The sequence below is a fragment of the Leptodactylus fuscus genome, chromosome 2 (assembly GCF_031893055.1).
Source record: "Leptodactylus fuscus isolate aLepFus1 chromosome 2, aLepFus1.hap2, whole genome shotgun sequence".
NCBI classification, from domain to species: domain Eukaryota; kingdom Metazoa; phylum Chordata; class Amphibia; order Anura; family Leptodactylidae; genus Leptodactylus; species Leptodactylus fuscus.
In genome coordinates, this window is record NC_134266.1 from 96,358,199 (window position 1) to 96,369,624 (window position 11,426).

Sequence of the window (11,426 nt, forward strand, 5' to 3'; positions counted from 1 at the left end):
CAGCCAAGCAGATACAGTATATCCATTGTGACGTAACATTCCCACCATAAAGAGGGATGACCCAGGGCTGGAATATGCCATCTGATTCCAGTGACTCACTGTCTTGGCCTCTTCAGACGTTTCTCTGTACGGTGCCATTGCCAACCAGATGCCTACAGTGGAGTTCTATATTTTCCACAGTCAGGTCAAGTGCGGTGCTGGCCAAAGAAGTCTAATAGGCCTGATAACATGTATAGGAGAATGTTGATATGAAGCTTGAATCTCGGGGACACTGGGATGTTGGATCAATATAAGTAGATTTAGGCGGTATTAGTGTAGCATATCTCCACATTAGACGCGTCTCCACATAATGTGTACCATAGTGCAGTATGTCTCCACATTCTCCAGGGCAAAAGACATGCTACCCTAATACCGCAATAATATATAATAACCAATAAGGCTGCTGCTTTCATATATATAAAAGACCACTGAGCATTAAAGTGGCTTCCCTTTGCTATATCTTTGTGGCCATTTTGATAAAGCCCCCTCAGCGTCAGCCCCAGGAATCCCGGATTTTGTCGGGGCAATGAATGAGTTTCTTTCACTTTCCCATTCAGGACACGTAGATGATTTTGTTGTAGCTGGTTAAGAGTCTGGTTCTCATAGCAACCTCCGCGTCCCCATGCTTCCCCCTCTTTTCACTCCACTAGCTGTTCCCCACTCCCACACAACCCAAAGAAAACAATGAGACCTTTTTAGTCTCGATAAAGAAGAACAGATGAGGCCGCCTTTGACCAGCAGGAGGACTTTATTGTACAGAATAATCTTTTATCTAACTCTTAATACATGGAAATAATGTGATTGCAATCTGAAATAGACAAATAGTCTGCGAGCAAAGAGAAAGGCTGTAGGAAGAAGAAGTTTATACTATGTGCACTACTTCATGCTAGCCGTGTAATGTGAAGCTGATAGATACAATGTAGATGCCGTTCACAAGTCTCATTATATACGGCATATAGCTGAGTACATGTGAGGAAGCGGACATATCGCAGTTAGTTCATCAGCAGTTGCTCCAGTATTCATTTTAATTCATACATAGCAGATACAATACAGATTTTATCTTATATTTTATTTTTATGGTCCATGCTTTCTCCACTTTTTACTTGCCAAAAACAATACAGCAACCCGGCAAAAGAAATATACGCTTAAAGTAGTAGGCCAGTTTTATATAAATACACGTAACCTTTATAAAATAAAATACAAATTCACTTCTCAGATTTACGCCATGTTTGATACATTATAGTTAGTAGAATTTCTCAAGTTGAGACAGAAACAGCAGAGTGAATATTATCAGGCCATGTTCAGGTTTGGTGGATGTGACGCAGAATTGCGGAGCAGATTCCACACTGAAAGTTTGTGACCATTTATAGTACATTTAGTGATTTTTAGTGATATAGTTTTTACTACATATAGTGACTTTTTTTTTTTATCTAGATGGAGTTTTTAAAAACTCCTCCAAATACAGAGAAAAATTTAGCAAATTTCAGAAATCTACAGCATAAACATTGGGAACAATTTATTAAGATTAGCGTTTCCTCTGTGAGTCTTCATCCATACTATGCTGGTGCCAGATGAACAACAATTATTAAAGAAGACCTTTTATGTCCTCGGGCACATGCGGTTTTATATACCGCTAGAAAGCCGACAGTGCGCTGAATTCAGTGTACTGTCGGCTTTCTCATTATGTGCCCCGGGCTGGAGATATCGGTGTCATTACTGATGTCTGCCCACAGTCAGAAGGGCGTTCCTGACAGTCTAGCTGGGCTGTGAGGAATGCCCTTCTGACACTGGGCAGATATCGGTAACAGCACAGATATCTCCAGCCCCGGGGCACATAACGAGAAAGCCGACAGTACGCTTAATTTAGTGCACTGTTCGCTTTCTAGTGGCATATAAAACCGCATGTGCCCGAGGACATGAAAGGTCTTCTTTAACTCACTCCAGGTATAGCTCATGACCAGGTACGTTATTCAACCACTTTGGACATGGCATTATATGCTCTGTATTAGGTACTGTACCTTACATTATACTCCCCCTTGCACATGCTTTATATGTGGTACTGAGTGATACCAATCCTGAATACTGCTGTGAGCATTAACCCTTAAAACCATGAGGATCATTAGATGATCATTTTTATCTCATTGATATATGAACAATCATACAAAAATCATAGGGCACTAGATGTGAACAGTGAATATCACCAGCAATGCAGGCAATTCAAGCACAGTATATCTACTGTATATCACTATTTCAAGGACACTAAGTAAGACACTCTTTTAGGGAATACTATGCAATAATAAAATCACGCAACTCGCTACGTATTTCCATGGCCTTTGATCTAAACAATTAAATCATAGTTATTTAACCTACTTATTTATTTCCTCAGCAACCAACCTTAGCATATACATTATAGGCCACAAGAGTTGCATTTCACAGGCAGGGGTGAACCTGCCCCTTTCGCCACCCGAAGCGAACTACAGAAAGCCCCCCCCCCCGGAGGAGGGGGCGTAACGGAGGGGTGGGGCTTAGTGTAGGGGCGGGGCTTAGCGCCGTTCGCAGGCAGAGAGCAGGAACGGAGACAACCTGCTCTCTGCCTGAGCGTGAGGGGAGGCTGTCAGAGCAGCGCTGCTCCAGTGGCCTCCCCAATCCACCGCTCGGTGCTAAGCCAGTCCAGGACAGCTTGTCCTGGACTGGCTTAGGGAAGAAAAAATGCTGCCCTCCCAGGGGCCCTGGCATAGCGCCGCCTGAAGCGCTCGCTTCAGGTCGCCTCATGGGAGGTGTGGCGCTGTTCACAGGGTTACCACTACATGGTCATTATGGACGTCCATCAACCATCCAGTATTCATTATTATGTAGCGAACAGCTATTAAAGTTACAGAAACAAATACACATTAAAATACCCAGGATTTGACATTTTTCAATATATTTAAAAATTTGGCATGAGCTGAACATGTTCTTGCTAAATGTATTAGATGAGAATGACAGGTTTTACTCCTCTCTATAACTCAGCACTTATATACTGAGCAGAACGACCACAGTATATAGGCAGCTGGTTTCTGCTGACACTGTATATGCATATATGATGTGATGTAATAATAATTGACAAGTATATCATAATATTATAAATCTAATAAAATCATGGCAAGAGCACTGTGATGAATATGGTTTCCTGTCAGTGTACATACACATGCAAAAGATTTTAGCAAAAAATTCTCCAACTCTCCTATTCATCCAAACAGGGTTTGCAGAAATCTATGTGCTTGCTCCATATAGAAACTTCCAATTTGGAAAGGTGAATTGTATGCACTTGAAAAAGAGCAATACCAGCTCGAAATGCGTTGTGCAACAAAGTTTAGTTTGTTGAAATTTCTGGGTGAGCGCGGTTCTTCAGTCTTCTCCCCCCGAGGAGGACGGTCCATCTTCTAGTCTGCTCCATTTAAAGAGGACCTTTCACCTACTGGGGCAATTGCGGTTTTATATACCGTTAGAAAGCCGACAGCTTTCATGTTCTGTGCCCCTAGTGAAGAGCTATCGGTGCCGGTACTGTAGCTCTTCTCCGTCAGAAGGGCATTTCTGACAGTCAGTCAGGAACGCCCTTCCTCACAGTAGCATCTATAGCGCTGTAGAGTGAGAGCGGTGAGGAACGCCTCCCCAGTACTCGTCTATACGCTTTCTACTGGTATATAAAACTGCATGTGCCCCAAGTGGTGAAAGGTCCTCTTTAACAACCAAATGTAAAGTCTGCATTTCAGAAAACATTGAAAAATGTTCTTCACATGGTTGTGTTTAAAACCATGTATGTCTATGAGTCTGCTCACACTTCCTTTTTTATGTCCTATTTTTCACAGCCATTTTGACATGAATAAACCTATGAACATTCATGGGTTTTAAAACAACCTTGTTGTGTCTGTTGGAAAAATGGTTGTCACCGTTATTCACCGTCATGTGAATAAGCTATTTCAACTGACTTTGACACACAGACACAGCCATTTTTCATGAATGTTAGGTCCGTGAAAATGGCACTGTTGTGTGAGCAAGGCCTAATAGGAAATTGTTAGGCATTTTTGGGGCACTTAACCACCCACAGGTCCTTTTGGATCAGTGGGTAAGACCCCATGCACACATTGTGGTAGAATTTCATTATGAACCCCAATGAACTTTTAGTTCTCAAGGACACTTTGGGTAAAGGAAAAACTCCGGCTAAATAAAGAAAACAGGACGTGTCTGAAGACTTCTTCCCAACTTTATATCAATGGTTCACTTTATAGTATCAGGGCTTACAATTCACACTAGCTTTCATCCAATGACAATGGTGCCATTTTTTACATCAGTTACAACCACACATGACAGTGAGAAATGGACATGTAATTGATATTATTAAACATCCGTTACATGCCCACTTCTAGAACAATAGCTGACATGAATAACATCAGCTAAAAAAGGAGGAGTGGATTAGTTTAAAAAAAATAAAATTAGATGCAAAAACTGACAAAGATGAAAGCAACAGAGTGTTTTAAATACTCTATACACTATACTAAATCTGTTGCTGAAATAAAAAGAAAAACCTTTATATTTACCACATACACTCACCGGCCACTTTATTAGGTACACCATGCTAGTAACGGGTTGGACCCCCTTTTGCCTTCAGAACTGCCTCAATTCTTCGTGGCATAGATTCAACAAGGTGCTGGAAGCATTCCTCAGAGATTTTGGTCCATATTGACATGATGGCATCACACAGTTGCCGCAGCTTTGTCGGCTGCACATCCATGATGCGAATCTCCCGTTCCACCACATCCCAAAGATGCTCTATTGGATTGAGATCTGGTGACTGTGGAGGCCATTGGAGTACAGTGAACTCATTGTCATGTTCAAGAAACCAGTCTGAGATGATTCCAGCTTTATGACATGGCGCATTATCCTGCTGAAAGTAGCCATCAGATGTTGGGTACATTGTGGTCATAAAGGGATGGACATGGTCAGCAACAATACTCAGGTAGGCTTTGGCGTTGCAACGATGCTCAATTGGTACCAAGGGGCCCAAAGAGTGCCAAGAAAATATTCCCCACACCATGACACCACCACCACCAGCCTGAACCGTTGATACAAGGCAGGATGGATCCATGCTTTCATGTTGTTGACGCCAAATTCTGACCCTACCATCCGAGTGTCGCAGCAGAAATCGAGACTCATCAGACCAGGCAACGTTTTTCCAATCTTCAATTGTCCAATTTCGATGAGCTTGTGCAAATTGTAGCCTCAGTTTCCTGTTCTTAGCTGAAAGGAGTGGCACCCGGTGTGGTCTTCTGCTGCTGTAGCCCATCTGCCTCAAAGTTCGACGTACTGTGCGTTCAGAGATGCTCTTCTGGCTACCTTGGTTGTAACGGGTGGCTATTTGAGTCACTGTTGCCTTTCTATCAGCTCGAACCAGTCTGGCCATTCTCCTCTGCCCTCTGGCATCAACAACGCATTTCTGCCCACAGAACTGCCGCTCACTGGATGTTTTTTCTTTTTCGGACCATTCTCTGTAAACCCTAGAGATGGTTGTGCGTGAAAATCCCAGTAGATCAGCAGTTTCTGAAATACTCAGACCAGCCCTTCTGGCACCAACAACCATGCCACGTTCAAAGGCACTCAAATCACCTTTCTTCCCCATACTGATGCTCAGTTTGAACTGCAGGAGATTGTCTTGACCATGTCTACATGCCTAAATGCACTGAGTTGCCGCCATGTGATTGGCTGATTAGAAATTAAGTGTTAACGAGCAGTTGGACAGGTGTACCTAATAAAGTGGCCGGTGAGTGTATTTCTGGTAGTACTGATGACTGTACAGATCTTCACTGAAGCTGGAGTAGTACACCTCAGTCTCACCAGACTTCAGGCACATGCACAAGCAAGGCTGAGGTATACTTCCCTTGTTTCACTGGAGATCTGCACAGGCGCCAGGAGCACCAGAAATTAGGAAACTCATTGAACTCCTCTCTAGGTAAGTACAATTAGTATAATTAATTTTTTTCGTCCATGAACAGTTAGGATAGGACTATTTGAGACACTAATAATGGCAATAGACAGCGAGATCTCTTACGGCCGAGTGCCAGTCAATAGGAAATGCTTTGATACACGATGGAAACTGAATAGTGGGGGAATGATCTCTGCTGCATGGATTATTGGCAGCACTGCCCTGCTTACATGGGGTGATGTGCCGCCAATAATCTACTTAAAAGATGCGATCAGCAGTCCTATAAACACTCAATGGCCAGCTTAACGACAGCGCTATTATCGGCAAAAGGTGTTCCTAGGAGTACTTGCTGTCAATAATCGCCCTGAATATTGGCCCATCTAATAGGGTGTAAAATAGCTTGTTGAATAGGTTTGTTAAACCAGCAACACAGATAGAACAGGCTCACCTGAATGTAACTCCTTTTTCCCCATGGAAATTGTTGTCTCCATTGCTAGGATATTTATTTCACAATACAGTATGCCAATGAGCAGTCTGGAGCAATGAGGGCAATTCCAATTCTCCAAACTGCTCGGCCCCATACTGCTCTAATATGCCTGAGAAATTCGAGCACACAAGGCTAGGCAATATTTCAACATAGTTCCCTTGTCCTGTCAAAGAAGAGAGAGGAGAAGGAGGGTATAGTATAGCGGTGTGCTGCATAGCAGTTATGTATAATGGAGCTGCCCTTGGTGCTCTTCTGAATATTCTGAAATAAATGACAATCTCAGCAACAGAAGTGAGAATTTTGATGGGAAAGAGATGTTACATTTAGGTGAGCCTAACCTATATGTGTTGCTTGTTTAATATGTCTTACCCTGGTGACAGACTCCCTTTAAGCCACTAGTCCATAAGGACCTGTCAGTTGTTTAGTGTCCCAAATAGACATGATAGGTTCCCTATATCTCCCTTTAGTTTTTCCTACATTGTATAGTCTAATCTGTCCAAAACTAGCATTACATGTCACATTTGTATCCATTCAGTTTTATCTATTCTGTTCATCTCACCCATTCTCTGACTGTTTTAGTTGTGCTCTCTTTGTCATATACCACATATTCCCTTCTTGTTAGGTTAGAATCACTACCAATATCTAAACGATTTGCATTCATTTTCTCATACTTAGCAGGGGGTGCCCAGTTGTAGTGCTGAATCATTGGCACTGTAGGGGGGGTTTAGTGGTTCTGACTTTGCACTGTTTTCATCCGCATTATGGGCATCCCCCGGTTTAGCCTCATCATCACAGCAACAACAGCAGCAATCCAGGAAAGCCTGTCCTAATGGTTTAGAGACACATAATAGGAGGACGGGTGTGACTGCAGACTTCAAGAACAAGAAAAACTGTGTGATAAGTGTTAAGAGATTCTCAGGGAGATCCAAACTGGTATAAGCCACCAAGATATTTGTGATATTTTCAGGGAGGATGCACACTCCATATACAATAGCTAGACCAGCCACGATCCAGCTCAGCTGACGTTGACACTGGCTATTTTTCATGTTCTTTGTATTTCCAACAATTCGCAGAGTCACCAGAAGTGATGTCATAGTAAAAAGGAGGGGTAGGCAGAAGTAGCAGCCAAGGAACCACCACATCCGAGCATGCTTGTATGTCAGGACTAAGGAGTGCAGAGCTGGAAGCTGGTCAGGAGAGGGATGCATCACACAAGAATCACTGATCAACCCCGACACTGGAGAGCGCTCCTGGTTCAGCTGCCACAAAAGGATTTCAGGGAGAGCAAGAGTCAAGGATCCAATCCAGATAACCGATACCTTTCCCAGGATAGATTGGCACTGCTCTACTGGTCTTGGAGGTAACTGGGATGAAGTTATGGACTGGAAGCGATCGATACCCAGTGCACACAAGGAGAATGTTGTAACACCAAGGGAAGAAACCTATGCCAAAAGAGAAACACATAATAGATATTTAGATTGTTTTCATAAATGGCAGAATGACAGCCATAACCAGACCACTCCACACGTATAGACGGATGTGGTAAATGCATCCAACAAAGCTTACAGCAGGATATCTGTGATGATGCCTGTGGGCAGTTCAAAAAGTGGTGGAGAAGCCCAACAGTAGAGTTCTAATGTGTAGTTAAGATAAAATAGGATCCACAATTGTGCACACATGGGGTATATTATTTAGTGCAGTAGGTAACTGTGATAGAACTGTGCAGTTGTGTATTATAAGAAAAATGTGTCATTGATCCGCTACTTTACTTCTTACCAACCTTTCTTCTGATTCACTTGGTCTCTGACTTACAGCACATTAACTGAATTTATCTAGCAGATTTTATACATTGGTGTAATGTCATTATTAGGAGTATGTTAAAAGTAATGATAAAACACATAGTTGTGATAATAATGCATGTATAAAATCCAAAGGTCGTAGATTTGGATAATTGATTTGTAGAGACTTTACAAGAAATAACATTTATTTCTTCAAGATATCCTACTATCTTCCCACATTATAGCTTTGCAGCTATTCTACTCTGTCCCCCAGCACTGTCTATGTACATTGTTCTCTGCTGTCATAATATCCGTTCACTATATACTATATAGAGGGATGTGGATACAGTTATGGGAAATACTCAGGGACTTAGCTAAAGGGTTATGAGGGTAGCAACTGGCATTTAGGTCCTGGTGCCTGAGAAGGCCCAAAGGCCTTCTTTAATGTTAAAAGACAACCGTATAATAAAGGGTACAGGGTTAGTAGGTAGCCCTATTACAGTCTCCCGAAAGGAGACTCTCCACTAGGTCCCTGCCAAACTGACAGCCAGGTAAGTATAAAGTATTTATTGTAAGCTTCAGTATGCTGTGAAATATGAACTTGAAATTAAATACCCCTTTAAGTCTCTGTATGTGATTTCCTATTACAATTGCAAATGTGCCTCCAAATCGAGGCTCCCCTTTAAGGGCATTATCCTATGAAGAACTTTTATTATTATTATTATTATTATTGTTATTATTATTATTATGAGCCCCACCAATCAGTATATTACACTAGATACCCGTGAATGCTTCAATATACTGATAGCAAATGGATTAAACTTTATTTCCATACAACTGGGAAACCCCTTTAGTCTCTGCTCAGGACCCACTTATCTAAAAAGATGTCATGGATGATTTGGCCAATTGCTAATAGAAAACAATGTAACTATAAAATCCAGTGATTATAGGAAGGAAAATTGGAAAGTTACGCCTATCAGAATTATTTTGATTCAGTTTGCTCTCTGCATGTACATTAATGTAGAAAAAAAAATCTCACCTCCATAAATGGTACAATGCGACAGGACAGATCCCCCAGAAGTCTTCGATGGGTGATCTCTTGGAAGACAACTACAGGCAAACAGAAGAAGAGAAGCAGAAAGTCCCACAGTGCGACGCCAGCCAGAATGGAATCCCAGGCACTCTTCATAGACATACTATGCCACACAATGCACATGATGGACAGGTTACCAACAATGCCCACTGCAAATACCACTAGTGACAGCAGAAGTACTCCATAAGCACTAAGTGAGTTCTCACTCAGAGGATATAGTGAGTTTTTCAGCTTGGGTCCCCAGGTGGGTGACTGTGAGGAGTCATTCTGCATTCGATTCACATCTGGTAATCCAGTGGTTGGAGAATAGATAAGTCTTGGGTATCCTAAATTCCCAGCATCTTTCTTGGATCCTAGTCCCGGTGACCCTCTCCTGACTCTGGGTTTGGCAGCCGCATGCTTAACCCTCTGTGCTGCACTTGTCGGTCTGGATTCTTCATTACAAGCGCAGATTTTGATGTTTGAAAAATGTAAAAACAGAAGAAACAAAAAAGAATGAAATAAAACCCTTGAAAGTTTCATACTTTCAGAAGACAAAACTACTCTTCTTTACAGAAGAGAGGAGAGGGCTGAGATAAAGCAGAGATACTGTAGAGAGAAACTCTACTCTATAGAGTGATACAAAGAAGCTCTTATTCGTCAGTGAATGCTGCACAATGTCTTTCCCACATGACCTGATCCAGTGCCAGACACTTTCCTCATTCCCTATTTACATACATTGTGTACCAGCCTCGGCTTTCTGCTCTCTGACACCTCCTAGTGGTGTGACTTTAAATGAGTTGCTTGTCACCCCCAGTGACACGTATTCTAGTGACAAATGTGTTTTCTGAAACTTTACATCATTGTAATAAAGAAGAATCTGCAGTAATAACAAGACCAAAATGTCATGTGAAGAGTAACAGAGTATTAGCAGCTTGGGGCAAATAAAACTGTAATGAAGGCTCGGAAAATATGATGTCATTTGGGAGAATTTGCCAGATGCAAGAACCACAACAAACTGGGTTGACTATTACTTTGGAGAAGGACATACCATCTGCAGCAGGGAGGAGAACTTCTTTAACATGCTAACTATCATCAATTCCCCAAAAGTCTTGGAAAACATCAACTCAAATTATGAACTCACAACAGCACCTATAGGGAAAGGACTATACCCAATATTTGGGGGTTATTGATGACTGGTCCACTTACTTTTAGCCTGTATCTCTGCCCCAAGGCTCACAAAATATGGAGAAACCCCCCAGTTGACCGACAGTTTCAGGCACAGGGGCTATATACAGTATAACCCTGTATATTGCTTTTTGGACTATCACCTTAGACCACGTGTGTATGTTACAGATTTGATATGAGGATAAGGATTTCATATATGTATCGCTGACTTTGATGCAGCATGTGCTGATGCATGATCTTTTTTCCTTTTGATACTTTATTTGATACTTGCATTCAACTCTGCAGTAATTTGAGCAGTTGTACGTTTCTATTTTTGGCTACAATTCAACTAAGTATCTTCAAGCTTGGACTTTCGACCACTTTGAAAGCGGCTTCTGTCTGCAGATTTACTACCATTCTTTGCATACTGAGATATGAACATGGACTCGGGTCACAGATGCCCTTATCAGGTCGGCACTAACAATAACTCCCCTTTGGAACTCTGCCAGGTCTGACATAAACAAATAAATAGATTTTTAGAACACCACAAATAACACTGAATAACAAAAAAAACCTTTCCGTGGATATCTTCATATACAATAATCAATCTTAGTCAATTTAATCATGCTGATTTCGAATATGCAAACCGTTTTTCTGTATCACCCTCTATTCTTGAAATATCCACACTCTTAAATTTTATATTTCAATCAATTACTTCAAACCATAGGAAATGTAATTTTTGCACAAAAACATGTATTTTAAAAGTTGTTGCTACATGCATAATAAACGTAAACATATACGTGGCTATAGCTACTGAAATTATATATAACATACATAATTATATGATAAACAAACATTCAGGTTGAAGTCTAATATCTGTAAAATCTGTGCAAAAATTCATTAAACATGTTCATGGTTTAAATT

General features: G+C 41.4%; 1 protein-coding gene across 1 annotated transcript; it reads right to left on the minus strand.

Moving 5' to 3' along the window:
• Window positions 1-6,851: 6,851 nt before the first annotated feature.
• On the minus strand, window positions 6,852-9,993 carry GPR37L1 (G protein-coupled receptor 37 like 1). The gene is made up of 2 exons (XM_075262689.1): window positions 9,303-9,993; window positions 6,852-7,927 (listed from the first exon to the last, which is right to left on the minus strand). The coding sequence occupies exons 1-2, from the start codon at window positions 9,876-9,878 to the stop codon at window positions 7,157-7,159; spliced, it is 1,347 nt and encodes a 448-aa protein (XP_075118790.1). The 5' UTR covers window positions 9,879-9,993; the 3' UTR covers window positions 6,852-7,156.
• Window positions 9,994-11,426: the final 1,433 nt, after the last annotated feature.